This window comes from Peromyscus eremicus, chromosome 7 (assembly GCF_949786415.1).
Source record: "Peromyscus eremicus chromosome 7, PerEre_H2_v1, whole genome shotgun sequence".
NCBI classification, from domain to species: domain Eukaryota; kingdom Metazoa; phylum Chordata; class Mammalia; order Rodentia; family Cricetidae; genus Peromyscus; species Peromyscus eremicus.
In genome coordinates, this window is record NC_081422.1 from 36,334,699 (window position 1) to 36,356,680 (window position 21,982).

At 48.4% G+C, this 21,982-nt stretch overlaps 1 protein-coding gene across 1 annotated transcript in view; it reads right to left on the reverse strand.

Annotated features, from left to right (window-relative positions):
• Positions 1-21,982, reverse strand: part of Sorl1 (sortilin related receptor 1) — a 167,345-nt gene that overhangs the window by 54,440 nt on the left and 90,923 nt on the right. Inside the window, exons 17-24 of the mRNA XM_059267669.1 lie at positions 19,962-20,134; positions 18,337-18,468; positions 16,116-16,207; positions 14,179-14,425; positions 13,054-13,192; positions 6,475-6,648; positions 4,468-4,581; positions 1,023-1,145 (exon numbers count right to left, since the gene is read on the reverse strand). Of these exons, the coding sequence (XP_059123652.1) occupies positions 1,023-1,145; positions 4,468-4,581; positions 6,475-6,648; positions 13,054-13,192; positions 14,179-14,425; positions 16,116-16,207; positions 18,337-18,468; positions 19,962-20,134 (1,194 nt within the window). The remainder of the gene's footprint in view (positions 1-1,022; positions 1,146-4,467; positions 4,582-6,474; positions 6,649-13,053; positions 13,193-14,178; positions 14,426-16,115; positions 16,208-18,336; positions 18,469-19,961; positions 20,135-21,982) is intronic.

The following is a 21,982-nucleotide window of genomic DNA, read 5'->3' on the forward strand; positions in this document are numbered from 1 at the left end:
TTACCACAGTGAGAGGACCCTCCCCCAGGGCACCCCCTTACCACAGTGAGAGGACCCTCCCCCAGAGCACCCCTTACCACAGTGAGAGGACCCTCCCCCAGGGCACCCCCTTACCACAGTGAGAGGACCCTCCCCCAGAGCACCCCTTACCACAGAGAGAGGACCCTCCCCCAGAGCACCCCTTACCACAGTGAGAGGACCCTCCCCCAGAGCACCCCTTACCACAGTGAGAGGACCCTCCCCCAGAGCACCCCTTACCACAGTGAGAGGACCCTCCCCCAGAGCACCCCTTACCACAGTGAGTGGACCCTCCCCCAGAGCACCCCTTACCACAGTGAGAGGACCCTCCCCCAGAGCACCCCTTACCACAGTGAGAGGACCCTCCCCCAGAGCACCCCTTACCACAGTGAGAGGACCCTCCCCCAGAGGACCCCCTTACCACAGTGAGAGGACCTCCCCCAGAGCACCCCTTACCACAGTGAGAGGACCCTCCCCCAGAGCACCCCTTACCACAGTGAGAGGACCCTCCCCCAGAGTACCCCTTACCACAGTGAGAGGACCCTCCCCCAGAGCACCCCCTTACCACAGTGAGAGGACCCTCCCCCAGAGTACCCCCTTACCACAGTGAGAGGACCCTCCCCCAGAGCACCCCCTTACCACAGTGAGAGGACCCTCCCCCAGAGCACCCCCTTACCACAGTGAGAGGACCTCCCCCAGAGCACCCCTTACCACAGTGAGAGGACCCTCCCCCAGAGCACCCCCTTACCACAGTGAGAGGACCCTCCCCCAGAGCACCCCCTTACAACAGTGAGAGGACCTTCCCCCAGAGCACCCCTTACCACAGTGAGAGGACCCTCCCCCAGGGCACCCCCTTACCACAGTGAGAGGACCCTCCCCCAGAGCACCCCTTACCACAGTGAGAGGACCCTCCCCCAGGGCACCCCCTTACCACAGTGAGAGGACCCTCCCCCAGAGCACCCCCTTACCACAGTGAGAGGACCTCCCCCAGAGCACCCCCTTACCACAGTGAGTCTCGTCACTGTTGTCCCCACAGTCATCTTCAAGGTCGCACTTATAGGAGAGCGGAATACAAGTCCCCGACTCCTGGCACCGGAACTGAGTGTCTGCATCACAGACCGTGGTGGCTACAGAGGGAAAGAGGGGACACGTTCGTTACATCAGGTTCATCCTGTCCCCCACAAACCTCCCACCAGAATAGCAGCTAAAACTGGAGGGAGGCAGACTTTCATTAGTAACCATAAGAACCAAACCCAGACCTCAGGACAGAAACGATCGCACAGGAACCTGAAACTCACATGTGTTTTCAGGGCCAGCTGTAGATAGAAACAGGGCCTTGAAAGTGAGACTGCTGGGAGAGGAGTGAGGGGCTGAAGCAGCCCCTAAAATCCTTCAAAACCGTGAAGCACTCTTCCCGAGTGAGTGATGTAAACAACGTTGTCTACGGAACTACCACAAGGGAAGCCCAACCCTACACCAGCAGCTGGCACACCATCCAGGGGAAAGGAAAGCATAGCTAGACTCCTACCGCAGAAACGAGTGTATCTGCACTCAGTGAAAGCGGGGGTTCGAATCCTAGCTCTAACTCTTCCTCGAGCAAGTAATTTTAATCCCCCTCAGCTGCCCTTTCCTCTGCAGTAAAGTGAACGTAAAACCATGCCAAGCACTGCTACCTGGCGGTAGTATTGTGGATACAGGGTTACGGCCACACCCTATCAAGCAGACTTGTAGAGATAACGGGTCCTAATAAGTGTCTCTTTTCTCCCTCATCATAGGGATGGGTAGGGAAATAGATTAACTCCCCCTCCTAAACAGAAATGTCCCGGCAGATCCAGAAATGTGGAAAGTCCCCCAGGAGCCATGCAGGGAAGGAAGGATGCTCTCCCGAGCTGCTGAGGGGCCGACCCAAAGAGCGGGACAGAGTCCCGGCACCGAGGCTGGAGGCGTGCAATAAAATGAAACTCCAAACGGCAATGTTGCTGCTAGACGTCCCAGCAGCTCTTGTTTGAGGTTCCATTTCTTCCCTGTAATTGAGCTCGTGGTAGGAGGCAGGGGATGAATACGAAATGACAAGACTACAGGGGATTCACGTCAAAACCTGAGCGTCTGACATCCACCCAGCTGGAGGAGTCTGTTTCACGGGAGGCAAGTGACTGACAGGATCCCTCCCAAGTCGTCTGCAACCCTCCCTCTCAGTTTCTCGGGCAGCTGACGGGGTGTCTCTGTAGTCACCCCAGGCCACAGCACCCTGCCACACCTGCCTTGTTCTGCAACCTGGCCCGTGGACAGGGCTTTGCTCACCATCTGGATAGGCATGTCACTCCTGCTAGGGAGGAGTGGTGAGGGACAGATCTGGCCCCTCTGTTTGATCCCCAGAACGGAGGCTTTACATTCCTTATCACCTCACTCCCCCACCCCCACCCCATCACATCTGATGTGTGGAGACCTAAGCCAAGTGGGTTCACACATATGAGAGAGAGGGGAGCAGAAAGCTCGCCTAGGGGCGAGATTGGGTGGGGGTGGGGGGGACGTGGGCTTTCAACCTCAGCTGACAGTCACATCAAACCAGGAGGAGAGCAGAGCCATCCCCGTATTTCACCCACTTCAGGGGTTCAAATTGTGGAGAAAGGGTGAGAGCAGCCATTTGGACTGTGGGAGGGCGGCGCTGAGGCCATTAGCCACCTGCACAAACACACAAGTCGTGCCTTCTGCCCACATGCAGAGCTATTAGGAGACCCTGAGCCCAGGGCACCGGGAAGGCCTGCTGCCTCATGTCTCACATGTGAACAACTAGCTTACATCTCTTTACTTCTGCCATGCCCAATGTCTGAGCTATTTCCCATGGCCCTGTGCGGAATAATTCCCTCCCATTATCTCCTCTGTGTACTTAAGAATGTTTACTAGTGTTTGAAAAGAGCTTTGCCTATCCCCTCACAAGCATCACACCCTCCTGCAACAACTTGGATAAAAGGAAAAGGCCTGGTAAGCAAAACAACCACCAGAGGCACAAGCCTTTCCCAGCCTGCACACAAGACACCCCTTTCCTGGATGGGAAAAGCGTGCACCAAGGCCAAGGCAAAACAAGTGTATAACAGGGGCTCACACAAAAGGAGCAGGGAAAGGCATCGCAAGGCTCAGGGGAACCTGATGAGTTAGGCTAGATGTAAACCAGATCACCTTGCTCTAAAGTCGTTAACTAGGTGAAGGCACGTGGGGCCCCAGCATGTGCTCCATGGAAGGCCTAAATACATCTGCCAGGGCCTACAGGCTTCCCTCCTCAACCCGTTCTTACAGTTCACATGGGGAAAGAGCCTCTGGGTAGCCAGAAGTAATGAATTTGAAAGACAGGCCTGACTTGGTCTCTGGCTTCCCTGCTTACAGTCAGCTTCTCTCTCATCTAGTTCACTCTGCCCACTACTTATCCTTCCAAAGGTAACTTCTTACCACGTCGTCACATGGGTGGCTCCCATCTGCTATTCCAATAAGACCCATAAAACTGCTGATCAGGGTTATGCACCCATGCTACCTCCCCTACCATCCACAGGAGTGGGGAGTAGGTGGCTCCCTTACCCATCACTTTCTTCCCCCCACCTCTATTCAGCATTCACCATGCTCCTTAGAACCCCTCATTGGTGCCTAATGGAGTTGATTTGGGTGTCTTTCCTGGATGATCAGGCCTGTCCATCACAGTGCCCATCACTCTACTGTCCCATCCAGTGATTTCTCAAGACACGAAATTCCCTGCCTACATCCGGCCCAGCAAAGAGCCTGAGACAGAGGTGTTAAATAAACACCTGTGAGCGTACGTCTTGATAAAGAGATATCAAAGCCATTACAACTTAAGCCAGGGAAGGAGAGCTAAGGCTCCGCAGATGTCTGCCTCTAGGCCCTGTGAAATGGAGCTGGACCTTAGAAGCTATGCAATACAAAGGCCGCTTTTACTTGGTATACCTACCAACATCTCCCCACACTCCGGGCTAACCGGCACTACTGATGGGTTCTAACAATCTCCCTTCAGCCTGGCCTGCAGCTGGCACCAGCTAACTGAAGCACCACAGGAGGACCTATTGCCTGGCTTTGACATGTCTGAGTGCTGAATTTACAAATCCAATAAGCTACCAGGTGTATCACAGTGCACACACCAAGATCATGAGCCACATTGTCAAGTCAGCTCCATTTCAGCCTTGAAGGCTTACATGTAAGTAGCCACGTGACTTAGATTTACACATGTAATATAAAATAACACCATGCATCTAACATACATTTACATGTTTTTTTTTTTTTTTTTTTTTTTTCTGTTGCCCAAATCTCATCCCATTTAGATAAATACCACAAAAGTGACCAGCCGGTATCCTAAAGCACAGGCCACAACCCAGAAGGACCAGCTGGCCTCCTGAGCAATGGTGCATGTTCAATAGCCTGGATATTCCCCCATGCCTGGGGACTCACGGCAATTCCTCTCGTCACTCATGTCTCCACAGTCATTGTCGAAATCACACCACCAAATGCTGTTGATACAGTTGCCGTTGCTGCAGCGGTACTGGTTGCGAAGACAGGTGTTCTCTAAACAAGGGTGCGGGGAGGAGACACCAACATCATTCTCACCACTGGACCATGAAACTTCCTCTTTTCAGTTTCCGTGTTCTTCCCCCAACACTATCCTGCTGCCGATGGGATGGAGTGGAGAGGGAAGGCCCAGCGAGCACAAATGCGTAGGAGGCAGGAAACACCCCACCCCATCCCACCCCCCACCCCCCCACCCCCCCCACCCCACCGGAGTCTCTCTCTTTCTTCTTTAAAACTGAAGAGGAGGCAGGCTGCAAGGGTTAGAGGTGATTGCCATGAAGAAAAGGAAAATGCTGACATCAACCGGGTCTGCGGGGGGCACAGATCTCACCATCGGCAAAAAATAAAACATAAATTCCACAAACAAGCCTTCCAGAGGCTGTGTCTACGGCATATCAGACACACCCAGGCGATACATCTACAGCTATAATATACACCTAGTGGGCTCTGTGCACTCACGGCTTCCATATTCAAAGTTCAGCTACCCAAACACCAGAACTATTTAGCAAAAATAGCATCTGTGCTGAACATGACAAACGTTGCTCTCCTTGGTTATCATTCCCTGAGCTATTGTTATTAGCAATATTATTATTATTAACAAGTAAAAGTATTATTAGCAACCTAGACACGGTTGGATGTAGATAGCAAGTTGGATATAGGTTACGTGCAAATGCTATGCTCTTTTATATAAAGGACTTGAGGGTCCATGGAATTTACTATCCATAGAAGTTGTGAATCTCAGGTTAGGAAGGGGTGATTTTATGCAGTTAGATACAGTTATATACCCATGTACACATTAATCTAATAACTGAGCCGTTTATTAAGATTTTACTAATATGATATTCCTTCTTTTTTCTTTCTTTCTTTTCTTTTTAGTTCCATGACTTCTTCAAAGCAAGGACTTCTATAGGACATAAAAGCATTGTTCAGCACACTGGGCCAAGGGCACCGGTGGCCTGTGTGGACCATCAAAAGCATTCCAGTGGTGACTAGAGAAACCTTTTTGCCCTCTTCTTATAATTTACTGTTGACTTTCTTTCCAAATAGCATTAGGACGCCATTCAGAGCATGAAAGGAAGTCTCCCGTTTCTGAGGGAGGAGAGTCATCTCTTCTCCACTTGTATTTTTTTAAGGAAGCTGGATGATAAGGCTCCCATTGTACACTCGCCTGCCCTGGCCTCAGTCAAGTGTGGTTACGATTACAAAGCAAATATGACCCAGAGAATAAGGAAACCCAGGAATTCAGCCAGCAGTCCAAGTCCTTCATGGCAAGAACCTTTCCCGGGCTCTCGCTGGTACAAATATGACAGTAGGGGCTGAGGCAGTGGAATGGGCAACGAGACAGGAGTGAGGTGTCAGGGGGCTGTCAGATTCATAGAAAAAAAAGATTGGAAAACCATTTATTTCAATTCACACTGAAGCTTCTCCTGTCTATGACTTGCTCACAGTTTGGAAGTCAAGACTTTTAGACCCCGGCCAACATTAATCTGAATGTCTGGGCCATTCCCAGCTCTGTGACAGCAGATAGGGAGCAGTCCGCTCTGACGGAGTTTACCCGGGTATGACTGGGGGGCAAGCCGGCCCAATGTGTTAAAGGCACGTGATGGAGAACCTGTATGAGAGGGGTGGGTGAGTAGAGGGATATACAGAACAAAAGGAAGCTGGCTGTGAAGAACGCTCATGTCATTTGCCATTAAACCAAGGGGCACAGCTATGGCCTTTATATAAAGAACCCAGGATTCTTGTGACTGGGACTGAAGAGCCCGGGGCCTTGGAACCCAACCCTGAACCTCTCAGTATGTCACAGGTATCATTTTCATATGGGACAGAGATGTGAACACAGAGCTCAGAAGGGAGGGGGAAGGAAGGGGGTTAAGGACAGCGACACACCTTCTTTGACACAGGTGTTATCCTTCCTCTGATAGCCCTGAGGGCAGTCACACATCAGGTCCCCGGAGGGGAGGACACTGCTGGTCACACCTTCTGGACACCTGCAGCTTTTGCTGTTGTTGGCCTTTGGGAGACACAGCAAGCTGCAGGGCTGAGGTACACAGGCATTGCTTCCTGGAGAGAAAACACAAAGCAGGAGTTGGGTTAATAGTGTCATAGGGGAGCCAGAGAACATGAGCCATGGAAGGTCACCTTACAGGATGAGGCAGCCAGGAGCCTAGAAAAGCTCTGAAGAATCAATCACATAGATAAACCTCTGGGGCCTACTCCTCACAGTGAGGGCTTCTCCATGACTTGTTCCTTGGGCCCATGGAGCTGGCGAAGATGGCTCAGAGATTAAGATTACTTGTTGCTCCTGTAGAAGACCCGAGTTCCATTCCCAGCACCTACATGGTTCACAGATGGTTCACGACCACCTGTGACTCCAGTTCTACCGTTCCGGTGTCTTCTTCTGGCCTCTGTCAGTACCACAGGCACACGTGTGGTGCACACACTTACATGCAGGCAAACACCCATACACATACAAATAAAGTTTAAAAGATGGCTAGGACTCAAGGGAAGCCGATGTTCCTCCTGGTGGTGTGGAACTCTAGAGCTTAGAAACCAACCAGGAAGCTGGAGCAAGGAGAACGGTTGCAGGGCATCAGGACCTAAGGTGGTGCACAGAAGCCTAACCAGTGTGTAAACCGTAGCTAGGGCAGATCTGCAGGTACCGTCTGAAAAGTCGGGATACTGAAGGAGACATGGAGACTCTCCTCTCCTCTTCACAGCCCCAGCGAAAGGAAAGGCGTCTTGGCCCGCCCGTCTGCAGTCACCTGAAGGTTTGGGCAGATCTCCCATCTTTGAGTTCCTTACGACCTCCCTTATCTTTCAATAACATTTTTTTACCTGCTCCAGCTGAATGGGTTTCTGCTCTTCAGGATGCAAGTGCCCTTTATTGAAATATATACCTAGATAATGGTCTCCCCTTCTCAAGTCCTTTGTGCCACAGAACAGCTAACGGCTGAGTGAGAAACCACACATGGAACTGATTAGCCACTATCCTGCAATAAATCCACAGAAGGGCCAGGCGCTATACTGATCTAACCACTATGCTGATCTTTCCCTTGGGTCAGCTTGGCAAAAAAAAAAAAAAAAAAAAAAAAAGGAAAAAAAAAAGCCAGAGAAGATGTCCAAAACGCTACACCGCACTCTTGGGCTCTCACAGATGGACAGACATGGGCAAATTGCTTTCCTGCCCTCCCTCACCCTTCTGCCAGTGGCAGAGGAGGGTGCCACCACCTATTTTGTAACAGCTAGAGGCAGGACACAGCTATGGGGAGGCACAAGGTGCCAAAGTCATACAGCGTATACAATGTTTTCTTTCAATCACGAAGCTGGGGGAAACAAACATTACAACCTTTTATAACACTCGAACTGCTGGTTCTTTGGCTGAATCATTTCATAGACATATCTCCTCCCACCCCTCCCAGAAATCCATGTGATCTGTTTCCATGCACCCAAGACTTGAGCTAAGCTGGGCCAAGCCCTGCCGACAGGCTGGGAAACAAGATTCGTAGATATTTTAGTTTCTTTTCCTGTTGCTGACAAAAGCAACTTAAAGGAGAAAGGGTTGGTTCTGCTCCCAGTCACAGGGTACAGTCCGTCAGGGAAGAACGGACTTGAGGAGCTGGTCCCTTTGTATTCACAGCCAACGAGTGGAGAAGGAATGATGTAGCGTTGATGTTCCGCTCCCTTTGTTTATCTATACAGTCCAGGATCCTAGCTAGGGTATGGTGAAACCCACAGTGTGCAGCTCTTCCCATCTCAACTAACGTGATGGAAATAATTCCCAACAGAGATGCCTACAGGCCCATCTGGATTGTGATTCTAGACTCTGTCAGGATGACAGTTAGTACTAACCACCACAATAGATGACCATTAGTATTGACAAGGTTTTGGGGGTGCTGGCAACTTGACAGTTTTAAGTGGCATTACAAATGAAAAGTAAAGTGATTTAACAATGACTTCATCTTGATGCTAAGAAAAAGAGAATATGAGGTACTATACACATACATACATACACACACACATATATATGCAAGTATATATGTGTACACACACACACACACACACACACACACACACACGCACACGTGCACACAGAAAGAGAAATGTTTTATCCACATGATAAAACATTCAAAGACTCCAGCAAATGACTCAATCCACCATAACAACCTCATCGTCAGTGCAGAACTGCCAGCCAACCGGATCAGAAGCCCTAGACACCGTCTTTCTCCGACATCTGTGGGAATCCAGGGATTCCTAAACCTCAACTACCCATATCCCTCACTATAGGAATCGACACAGGGCCACTCCTAACGACAAACGATCAAAACAGGTATGAAATGTGCTGTTGTTTGTGTTCCAAGAAAAGGAGGGCTGACAGAATAAGTCCTCTAAACATGCTCAATTATAGGATGGCATTTCCACATGGACTATGTCCATAAAATGACACGGCACACATTTTCACATGCACAATGAACGTCCCCAGACAAACAAGCAAACGTGTGGGTCCTATTTAAAGATGCTGATCCCAGGCAAAGCTGGACGGCTCTGCAATGAGAGGTCATGCAGGGCAAGACCAAGCAAGCCACCAGGTCTGAGGACAGGAAATGGGCAGGGCAGAGCATTCCAGCAGCACAAAGCCATGGCACAGAACACGGGAGTGCCACATGAGAGAGCCCCAGTGGAGGTGGAGGGAGAACCCACCACAGACCCTTTACACAGGATGCCAACAATGTGCAGTAACATGACCATCAAGCCAAGTCAATAACGGACAAATGCCCCTTTTGAAGACCTAGCCCAGGATGTCTTCACAAGACATACTCAGGACATTTTCAGATTCTCTCTTTGGAAAATTCCTCCAGAATCGGTTTAGGAGCCAAAAACTGCCAGCATCTCACTCAAGTATCTAAATACTTGGGAATTACCAAATTCATGTTGCCTCAAGTAACAGCTATCCACTCTCATTGCAGAATGCTTGGAAGTCTGTATTTATGGCAGGCTCTGGAGAAGAATTACAAGAACTCTAAAATGCTTCAAGCCATGGCAGCATCAACTAAAGAGGCCCATAATCTTGCAAAATGACCTCTTTAAAGGATGAAAGAGAAACTTCCTACCAGGAGAAGCAGCAGTAGTTCTACCTAAAAACCAGCCAGGTATCAAGACCAGAAACGCCGTCTTCACTAGCCACCAAGGATCTCACACCCATGAACGTTCCAGGTAAACTCAATTTGTATTACAGATTAGCATCCGTCAGACTGCGACGGTCTACATTGTCGTCACATTACCAGGGCGCTGCCATTCAAGCCATGGCTGGCAGAGGGCGCAAAGCTTGATGGCTTCCCTGAAGCTGAAGTTTCCGAGGCAACTTGGCTCAAATTCTCACCAGACAGGTTACTGAACCCAGCTTTCAGGTAGGCAGCGAAGACAAGGGGAGTATGTGAAGGCATGTGGATTTGGGAAAAGGCCAAGGATGGTGACACAAACCTGTGAAATGCATTGGTGTGGTGTGAGTGACAGAGCTATCCCCTACAAATGCACCTACCATTACTTCATGCTTGGTTAATAGAAAGTCCTACATGTGTTAGGAGTGAATAACAAAAAAATAAATAAATAAAGGTGGATGGCTTGTCAGTCAGGCCTGTGTGCGTCCTGCATTGAGATACCCTCTCAGGGAGCTACAGAGCCAGGGAGGTCAAAATGAGCAAGCTTATGGCTGAGGGGCTTGCATAGCACTGGTAGCCAGACTGAAGCATTAACTGAAACTCTTTGAAAGGCTGGGGGCTTGAATTTTTGGTCCTGGAAAAGTCTTGCTCAGTATTAAGGAAGGATATAAGAGAATCCCAAATGGAGAGCAAAGAGATATATTAAGTGCCCCCAGGTCAAAGTGACGGTCACAACTGATCTTGCATCCCTGTCTATGTCCTTCCCACCAGCACCTCTCTCTCAAACCAGACCTTCCTCAGGTACAGACATTAGCCCAGCCCCTTAAATTACACTTCTCCGGCTAGTTTAAGTGACAGTCACTCTTTAGGACATGAAGGGAAAATGATAACTATGCTGAGACCCGGCCACGGTTCAGGACAGGGGTTCAGACTCCAACTGCTCCCCAGGGCTGGATGTGACTGCCCCTCAGCTGTGCTTGGGTTGCTGGGCTACGAGGCAGCCAAGATGGGCAGTGGAGAACCTGAGACCATCAACTTCACTGAACAGTGCCATAGAAACTGCTGGGTACACACCCAGCATGCTGTGAGCACTCATAAAAATGGAACCATGCTGGGCTAGGTGGCTGCTTACAGAGCATTCTGTGGCTGGCAAAGTGGAGCAGAGAGGGTGGGGTCCTTCGTCACAGGCCTAGAGACGATGGTGCTGAGGCTGGTAAGCAGGGCCTCATCAGCTCATCCTACTTTAAATCAGATGTCTCTCAAGATTAGCTGGAGCTGTATAATATCCTGCCTCAGAACACTGAAAACCTAAAACCATAAAAACCGATGCCTCCTCTTTAAAAAAAAAAAAAAAGAAGAAATGAAAAGAAAAAGGTGGCTTCTCCGTTCAGTGACAGCTCATACTGGTGAGAACTTTTGGAAAGACTAATTGATACCTATGATTTCTTTCTTTTCTCTACAAACCACAGACCATAATAGCAACCCCCCACCAGTCGTGAAGCCACATAAACAATACTGACTTATATTTGTACAATGCTTCATAGTCTTTGAAGGGAGTTCTCACGCCATCTTCCTTAGTTCCCAAGAGATAACAGTGGTTATCTATAACTATTATTTTCCTTGTCAATTTTCTCCTCATGTGGTGAGCCAAGAAGCACGAAACAGTATCTATCAACCCTACAGTTCAAAACAGGGAACCCAGTAGCGTGTCAATAGAGGCAAGTCAGCAGACCCGGGAAGCTACTCAATCCCATGGAGATAGGGAAGGCGAGCTTAAAGGGACTATTCTTCCTGGCAAAGCCTCAACTTTCTCCTGGAGAATCAGGAGTCTCCTTCAAGATAAGCAGGAAGGCAGCCAAGGAAGAACGGAAGCTTCCACAATCTCAATCTCAGCCTGCAGGACCAGCCTGGCAAAGCCTGGTGGGAGGTTCTGCAACCCTGAGCCAATAATTCTAAAAGAAGCACAGCCAGGAGGGCGTGGTGCACACCTGGAAACCCAGTTCTCAGTGAGCTGAGGCAGGAAAATTGAGAGTTCCAGGAAAATCCAGGTGATGTAATGAGACTCTGTGGGGATAATGTGTTCCCCAATATATCATGTACCTTAATAAACTTATCTAGGGTCAGAGAACAGAACAGCCACTAGACAGACATAGAGGCCAGAAAATGGTGGCACTCACACCTTTAATCCTAGCCTTCTGGAAGCAGAGATCCATCTAGATCTCTGTGAGTTCAAAGCCACATTGGAAACAGCCAGGAATGGTGACTCATGCCTTTAATCCCAGGAAGTGATGGCAGAAAGCAGAAAGGTATATAAGGCGTGAAGACCAGGAACTAGAGCCTGGTTAAGCTTTTAGGCTTTTGAGCTGCAGTTCAGCTGAGACCCATTCAGATGAGGACACAGAGGCTTCCAGTCTGAGGAAACAGGGTCAGCTGAGGAACTGGCGAGGTGAGGTGGCTGTGGCTTGTTCTGCTTCTCTGATCTTCCAGCGTTCACCCCAATACCTGGCTCTGGGTTTGTTTATATTAATAAGACCTTTTAAGATTCGTGTAACAAGACTCTGTGTCAAGAAGAAAACAACAGAAAGAATCAGACATGACAGTTCATGCCTGTAATTCCAGCAGTTGGAAGGCTGAGGCAGGGGGATGGCCAGCCTGGGCGCCATAGTAAGTTTAGGGCTAGCCTGAGCTACAATGTGAGAATTTGTCTCTAAATAAAAATAAGTAAAATGAAAACGGAAGTTGTTCCCCTCTCTGCTCATCCCTTCTTTCCACAGATGAGAACTGAGCACCTACTAAGTGCTACGCACTGGTAAAACACCGAGGAGAGAAGATGAGACATTCATTTCCTGAGGTTTAGACGTTCAAGGTGGGACTATGAATGAAAACAAAGCATGGCCACAGAGGTAGGTATGTTCAGTGGGCATTCAAGCATCTGGGCAAGCATGCATCTGAGCACCGAGCAGGCACCCCTCCTTGTGAATGTGCCAAACAAAGATTAAGCACATGCTGGGTCTCTCACAGCTGCAACCAGAAGCCCACACCACCCATCAGTGAGGAGCCGAGGGCAGGAAAAGGGTGTAATCACCCACCGAGCACCAGCACTCCAGGCAGGCAGAACATGCTGTCTTCCAGCTGTTTGTGTATCATTAGAAAAGGAATTAAGATGTCATTAGGAAGAAATTAAATAATGTGCATGTTGTCGTGACAACAGAGAGGCAAACTGCCAGATCTTGCACTGAGCTGAGATTGCCCACATGCAGCCCCTTTCTGGGGACCAAGTCTGGAGAGAGAGAAGAGGAGACTGCCTCACCAGAATTTTTTCCTTTGTAGAAAATCTTCATGTCCATCAGGCCTGTGAGCTGGCTTGCTAGAATCTCCATCTGGGATCCGCTGTATTTTGAAGCTCTGAAGATGCTAAGTTGTGACCAGTCATCCCAGTAGATTTCATTCTAAAGAGAAAACCTTTACCTGTTAGTCTAGTTCAGTGTGATAGAATAAAGGGTCGATTATTGAATCTACTCTGAAATGAAAAAAGAGAGCCAGGTGGTGGTGGTGGCGGCACACGCTTTTAATCCCAGCACTCTGGAGGCAGAGCCAGGCAGATCTCTGTGAGTTCGAGGCCAGCCTGGTCTACAGAGTGAGATCCAGGACAGGCACCAAAACTACACAGAGAAACCCTGTCTGCTAAGTGATCAGATTAAGGCCGTGTGCTACCACTGCCTGACTTCTATGTTTACTTAAAATGTCTTGCTATTTCCTCTGGTCTCCAGGCAAACTTTATTAAAGCACAAATAAAATATCACCACATCAGTGGTCCTTCTCTCAGGAGACTTTACAAGGACAAGGGCTACTCTACACCACCACTCTGTGAACACAACAGATGATTACTGAATAACAGGTCAAAATTTCACTTAAGTCCAACTGTCAAAGGCTTTATTGACACCTCACCAACCGCCCACTGGGAAAAAAAAATGGCCTAGAAGAGACTATCCAGGGCACGTTTAGTTGGACCACCGTGAGGTGCCTCAGTTTTGAAATACGTTTTCCCATGCTGGGCAGAAGCATTTGCTCCCTAAGGTGAGGACAACCAGAAGGTAATGTGGGTGGTACACAGCTCATCTTCAGTCAGCAGAGAGTGAAGCAAGAGAGGAAGACACAGAACTGAAACATGGCGGCCTGCAGTGAAAAGAAAGCAACACTCACAGGAAGGAACCTCAGCTCTCACCCTTCTGAAAAACGTGAGCAGTGGCAGAAGGCTAGCATCCATCCATGAAGGCTGGAGACAAGTAAGTGCGAACAGAAGAGTCACTTTCCAAGACATTACACGGACTCTCTGCAGAAGCCCAACAGGCCCCAGATCTGCACCTCACCACTGTCTTCCCCTACCCTGGCAGTCTACAGCACATGGGCACGTGACAGGGCAAGAAGGACTCACCTTGAAGACAGCAATGGCATAAGGGTGTGGGAGATTGTCCAGGATGACTGAACGCTGCTGGCCACTGAAAGTGATGCGCTCGATACAGTCCAGGTATGCATCTGTCCAGTAGATCCACTGGCCGTCCACAGAGATGCCGTTGGGCCACTTCACATCCTCCGACACAAGACGGTAGGCAGCAGAACCATCCATGTTGCTCCGGTAAATCCCAGGCTTCAAGTCTCCCCAGTCAGTCCAGAACATCACCCTAGTCAATAGAGGGGTCACACGGTCCCATCAGAATGACACAGGAGAGCCTTGATTCTATTTCCGTGAGGTAGTAGAATAATCGCTAGAAAAATCAACCTCAGATTGTATTACTGCTATCCATCAATACACCATTTGAGATTTCATTCAGAAATCTAAAATAGTTGAACTTGACTCAAAATTTCACCTCCTGAAGTCCATCTATAATCACATTACTCTCTAATACGATACAAAGAAATGGACATACATGTATATTAATCTAAATGGACATACATGTATATTAATCTAAATGCTAATTGGTAGAGGAAGTGTGATGTAGTATTACACAACAGAATATACCTATTGCAATGCCCCTAAATACCTAAAATGCCCCAAAGTACTTTTGTTGTATACAAAGTACTTTGAAAGCTACATATTTGTATGTGCTAGTTAGCATCTGTCTATGACACAAACTAGTCACCCCAGAAAAAGCAACCTCAATTGAGGAATTGCCTCCATCAGACTGGCCTGTGGGCGTGTCTGTGGGGATTATCTCGATTGATGATGGATGCAGGAGGGTCCAGACCACTGAGGACAGTGTCAGCCCTGGGTAGGTGGTCCTGGGTTATATAAGAAAGCAGGCTGAGAAAGCCACAGAGGCCAAACCAGAAAGTATGGTCTCTGCTTCAGTTCCTGCCGTGGCTTCCCTCCGTGACGGACTATAACAGATAAGCAAAATAAACTCCTTCCTCCCACCAAGTTAGTTCTGATTCGTGTTTGAATCCCAGCAACAGAGAGTAAGTAAGCTAAAATACTACATGTGCTCTGATAAACTATCGTTGCCCAATCCGCACGTCCTTTGACAGGCAGGAAATACAAGTACCCTAATTCTATCTGATGTGATGTGTCGTGTGGGTCACTAAGGAGCGCTAGCTTTATTTAAAGATCATGAGTGAACACCAGTAGAAGCTACTCGGAATAATACAAGCAAAAACTTAACAGCGGCTATTATGTATGACTAACGGTGACTGTTATGTAATAGTGATGTGATTGCATCCCTGGGACGGAGGAGGAGGATGAAGGGTGAAGACTGAGGACGGAGCAAACAGGAGTTTCCTTTCAAGATCTCCTGCTCTCTCTTAATACCTTTAACCAAGCCCATGCATTTCTTTTAGACTCTTCTGTTAAAAATAGTGTAAATTCTCAATCGTAAGTACACCGGGAGAAAGTTAACACAGCATCTCCTTCTTAGCCATGTTTCCTGTGATTAAGGAGCTAATAAAAGGCAGCCATACATACCCCGAGTGCATATTAAATTTAAATAAGAAAACATGTACGTGCTGGGAGAAAGACTGATGGATTAAATGTTTGTGAGATGCATGAAACTCAAAATTGAAAAAAAAAAAATCCTCACAATGCATCAGTGGCCTGCCTGGTTTACAAAGACGCTCTTCAACATTACCTTTCCTGTAGAAACACCACACAGATGGGACACATCCGCAGACCTTAGGAGAGGTGGGTGCTTGCTAATCAGATCCACATGGAGTTACCCGACCACAACCACCAAGCTATGGATGGCTTCAAAAGCCTCCGTCAACCGGTTACTTCCACCATGATCTTGAGAAGCCGAAACTGTGCCCCCAGTTTGGACTTTCATGAGCATCTGTTGTAGCAGTGAGCACAACACTGACTCCCAGAGGGGACACACTTACCCCTCTTGGGGTACAAGGACTAGAGCCCTGGGCCGATCAAGCACAGAAGAATTGATGATTGTCAGCCGGAAGTCACCATCTGGATTGGCTACCTGACGAAACAGAGGTGGGGAGGAGGGGAGACGGAGAGCAATCTGAGTCCCTTACAAAGCCCACGTTGCAAAACCCCCATTGGGCCCCACCTACAGGCACACCCTGCACACCCCCTCTGTGCCCCATCTACAGACATACCCTGCACACCCCCTGTGTCCTGTCTACAGACATACCCTGCACACCCCCTCTGTGCCCCGCCTACAGGCATACCCTGCACACCCCCTCTGTGCCCCATCTACAGACACACCCTGCACACCCCCTCTGTGCCCCGTCTACAGACACACCCTGCACACCCCCTCTGTGCCCTGCCTACAGGCACACCCTGCAACCCCCTCTGTGCCCTGTCTACAGACACACCACACCCCCTCTGTGCCCCATCTACAGACACACCCTGCACACCCCCTCTGTGCCCTGTCTACAGACACACCTCCACACCCAATTCTGTGCCTGAGTACCATTCTAGAACCACTGGGAAGCCTGCCTTGATTCCCAGTCAGAAGACACAGACCATGTCCCTGGAGAAGAAAAACTTCACATGAGCTGAAGGGGAAGCTAGAACTGTGTGCTTCCTGACCCCAACCCCAGGGTAGGACAACTTGCACAAAGGTAAATGATGTGCTCCCTCCAAGTCCGTGAAGCCCCATATATATCATTCTTCAGTACTTGCAACAACACCCCCACACATTTTCCTGCATACTTTAAACCATCCCTAGATCATTTATAGTTCCCACAGCAGTGCTGGTGTTAAGTAAATAGGTGTGACTGAGTTTGCTCAGGAATGGATGACGAGGAAGGAAGCCTGCACACTCAGTACAATTTTGGTCTTGCTTTTTTCTTAGTATCTTCAATTCATGGATGTGAAACTACAGATTTGGAGGGCTGGCTGTACCCAACTGCCATCACTGCTCTATATTAATTCTTCTGCCAGTGTCCAGAAGAGACTCCCCTCCAGCAACAGGTTCAGCTCCGAGGATGGAAGCTTCCCCATTCACTTCTCCTCTCTTCACACCATCCCCTCCCTGACCACACAGTCACATGACTCATGTTTCTAAGCAGAACCCATCATCAGGACAGGTTTCTGCATCTCCTTATCACTTTGCTTCTTCCACTAAGCTGGTTTGTTTGCGTGGTTTTCAGGGATTTCCAGTTGTTTTAAGACAAGATCTCTGTGTATCTCGGGCTGGCCAATACTAAGTAGCCCAGGCTGGCCTCAAAATCTTGATCCTCCTACCTCAGCTGGGATTACAGGTATGCACCATCATACCGGCTCCATTAGACTGAAAGCCAATCAGAAAGAGAATGTGGGTGTCCTTCCCACCCCCTATTCACTGCAGCATCAAACTTTAAGACCAGGCCTGGCACATAACCTGCACCAAGAAGCATTCATTCAACAGCAGAGTAAATGAAGAATTTCACCCTCAACATTAAGAAAAGTAAGTTTCAGGAAGCCCCTTGCTGCATGTCCCAGAGCAGGCAGGACAATACAGATACATGAATCCAGGGCAGCCTCTCAAGTCTGGGTCTCCTTCTCACCATGTCACTTCGCTCTCTGTGTCTCCCTACTTGGTTTTTCTCCTTTAACCTGCATGTCACACCTCCCTGCAGTGCCACTACAAAGAGCTGCTGGGCCAGTATTCCAGGGCCTCAGCAGGAACCTGCCGGGCAGGGCACGCATATGACTCTTCAACACAATACTCTGGGCAGTTTACAGGCCCTTCATCACCCTCAAGTAACCATGGCTATACAAGGTGGAACAGGTTTCTGGGTGGCTAAGTAATAGATAGGTAGAGATCAATAATGACAGAGATAATGACGGAGTCATTGTTGCTTTAGATAATAATGGACTGTTATTGTTATGATGATGGCAACATTTTGAAATCATCATCACTACTGTTATTATATGATGCTACTGCTAGCCAAAATACCAACTCTCTTGTATCTTAAATGGCACCTCGGGCTTTGTGTCCTCACACGAGGACCTCCTTTCATCTCTTCAGAGGTGCAGTAAGCTTAGGCTCTGGGGAGTTTCCAGAGTTCCATGACACACTGCTTTCTCTCTGTGTCAGATCTGGCTCAGAGCCCAGCGCTCCACCTGTTTGCTTAATGAAGAACGTAGGAATGCTTGTACCTCGATCTTTTTAAAGCCGGCATCCACCCAGTAGAGTAATTGGCTGAGGGGTTCGAAGGCCAAAGCCTCCACAGTCTCCAGGCCGGAATTGATGATCACCTCTTGCCCTGTGCTCCCATTCAAGCAGAGGCGCTGGGGAGAGGAAGCGGTAATCAACACTGTGAACTTCGCAGCTGGCTCAGGCCAGCCAGTCAGTCCCACGGACAGTAACCCTGCCGTCAGCTAGCGAAGGACACGAGGTTTTATAGGAGGAAATGTGCAGAGAGAAGCCGAGTTAGGTAAGAGAATCTTCAAGACCCTGCTTTAAACATAATGACAGGCAGAATTTAATCGTTTCTATTACTGTCTGCTATTATTGTAAACACAGATTACTAAACTATGGCCTGTCTCAGAGTAATGATCTTTTCACTGAGACAAAGGAATCTGCTGCTTTTAAAATAAATGGGAAACAGACTTCGGCTACTTTCTAATTCTCCCGTCTCCTTCTACAGTCTTTTATCCTTTGCAAGGCTCTTGGACATCAGGTATCATTGTTGGGACAATTACACTCAGTGGTCTTCCCTAACCTCAACCCTCATAATGTAAAAATTACATCAGGTCAGGACTTTGGAACCAGGGAGACAATGAGTCAAAAGAATACAGCTCTCTTTTTGCCTTTTTTGAGCCTATGGCCTGCTTGCTAGGTAAGTGATCTACCACTGAGCTACAGTCTCAGGTTCATTTGGGGACGGAGAGATGGCTCAGCAGTTTAAAGTGCTTCCTGCTCTTACAGAAGAAAGTCCAGTTCTCAGCATGCACATGACCGCTAGCCAAGAGTCTGTAACCAGGGTTCCAGGGGCTACTTCACCTGGCCTCCCCTGGAACCAGGCTTGCAATGGTGCACAGACATACATGCAGACAAAACACCCCTACACATAAAGTGAAATAAAAAAAAAAAAACCAAATCTTTAAAAGGCATATATATGAGCATATGAGCATATAGGCCAAGTGTCTGGCCTATCGAGGGATCTTTAATACCTATATCCTGCGGTGTGTGTGTGTGTGTGTGTGTGTGTGTGTGTGTGTGTGTTGTAGTTGTTTTATTTTGTGGTCCTGAAAATTGAGCCTGGGACCTTGTGTACACTAGGCAAACACTTAAGCACTCAGCTGTATCTCCCCTGAGTCTCTGGGCTGAAGCCAATCTCCCATCCTAGCCTCCCACCACGGCCCACTCCTTCCTGGTTCTTGTCTGAGTTCAGGAGACCTGGAGTAGGTAGTTATGTGAACCGAAGATAACGGGAGCATCACTGCACTTTGTCTTGGAGGGGAGCATGCTAAAGACGAAGGTGGCCACTGACAGTCCCACATCACTGGCCCCAGAACCTTCCCAGCAGGAAGAGTGAGACCTCAGATGTGGTCAAGGATGCAGACTGAGGGCATCCTTTATCACTCTCATAGGGGCAGAGCCAGGCACGGAAAGAAAATTACGACAGAAAACTGCAGTTTCGTGTAGCAACCCAGGAATGGGTTGCCATGTGCAAACAAACCTCTTACTGCTCACCTACTTAAGCCTCTCTTGAAGCCTGTCAGGACTGGGCAGTCAGAAGCCACAGCCTCAAGACTTAACCAAGGGCTGACAGACTCACCTGGATAGTGTCCAGCGCCAGGTCAGACCAGTACAGGCAGTTGTGTTCATAGTCGAAGTCCAGGGCCACAGCTGCCCGCAGCCCCGAGAGAGGCAGCTGCTCCGTGGCTCCCGAGGCCAGGTCATAGCGGTAGATGGACTTCCGCACGGTGTAGAGGATGAACTCATTCTCTTCTGCAGACACAAAGCAACCGTGACAGCCCGGGATGCTGGAGACGGCCTAGCAGGCCTGGCCTACTTCCTTCTCACATACAAACCCCAACCTCACTGTCACAAGGACAGATAAAGGTCAAGAACTTAGGAATCTGCACTCAGGACATAGAACAAAACCACACTTCCAACCCAGTAAATGTATGTCTTTAACTATGTTTTGTTACACTGTAAGAACAGCAACAACAAAATATTTCAACATCCCTATTTCCGAGCTCTGTCTAACAGTCTTCGGTCACACTCATCAACATAAGTGACAGACGGGTCATTCCATATCATACCGTCTGCCAGCCACATAGCACCATTATCTTGGTGACTACGTGGAAACCACTAAAGCCTTCTAACCAAGTTCCCCATCCCATTTGTTCACTCATACATACTATTCACAATGGCCTGTTATGCTTTAGGTCGACCTGTTTAGTTTTTTGTTTGGGAATGATAACAAAATGTTCTACAGAGTAATTACAAAAGGTTCTGTTTCTGTTCAGCAAATGTTTGCACAATGTACTTACTATGTACCAGGCATCGTTTAATCCTCAAAACACCCAGGAGATTGAAGAATAAGTATTAATTCACCCAAGGACACACAGCTAGGAGGCAAGCAGTCTGGACGCAGAGTCTGTGTTTTAGCCTTTACCCCATGCTGCCTTTAATGGTGCAGATCCTCACGATGATTCTTTTTTAAGGCAGATAGAGGGACAATGTGCTTCAGAGTGTTAGCTACTGTCAGACGATCAGTAACTGAAGGCCCAATACCCTCCTTTTCTACTTAGAAAATAGCCCAGAAGTCACCAGGACTCTTCCACGGGAGTGCGGAGCAAGGAGCATCCCTATGTAGAACACACATGGAACCCCTGGATAGCTGAACACACTGAGATGCCTGAGGGTGGCAAGACCAGGAAGCACGTGCAAGCTGGTCAATGCCCTTCAGCCACACCTCACCCTCCGCATCTTACACAGCTCTGTCAGCTGGCTGTTCACCCGTATCCTTTATAATACCTTGTGTAGCAAGTAGATTTGTTTGAAAACCCAATCTAGAGGTGCTGGGGAGAATAAAACACTGGGCTAAACCCCAGAGGAACCACCAGCATGCCACTCAGAGGAAGGAACGAGAAGAAGCCTGGCCTGCGTGGGTCCTCGGACAAAACTAAGCACAGCACTCAGATGCGGTTTCTTGAGTCTGTGCCTGTCCAAATATTTTTTTTACTTTTGTCATCTCTCCAAATAGACCAACAATAAAAATATCTCTTTAAAAAACAAAAACAAATTCAAAGCATCCATGGATGCTAGGCTACATGTGGGACCAAGATGCGGACATGGCTCCTGAGCTACAGGCCTGAATTGGTTGTCTCCTTCCTTGTCTTTCTCTCATCCCGTTAGTTCACTGAACTCACACACCCGTAGAATCACCTGCTTTATCAAAGCCTCACTATTGGGCTGGCAAGATGGCTCAGCAGGTAAAGGTACCTGCTGCCAAGCCTAATGACCTTGTGTTTGATCCCCAAGAACCTACACAGAGGAAGAAGAGAATCAACTCCTAGAACGTGTCCTCTGACCTCGATTCACACACTCAGGGACACAACCCCCCTCTCCACCTCACACACACATACACACAAATCAATAAGATTTTTTTTAAAAAAAAAAAATCTTCAATATTGATTACACAATGAAAACATAAATCCACTAAGTGAGGGTAGGCAGAGCACTTGTTCAGTATGTGGAAAGTTCTCGGCTGATCCCTAGCACTGCCCCACAAAAGTTTTAGATAATAAATATATCGATCTAGATATTGAATAAGGTACGTTTGCCTCT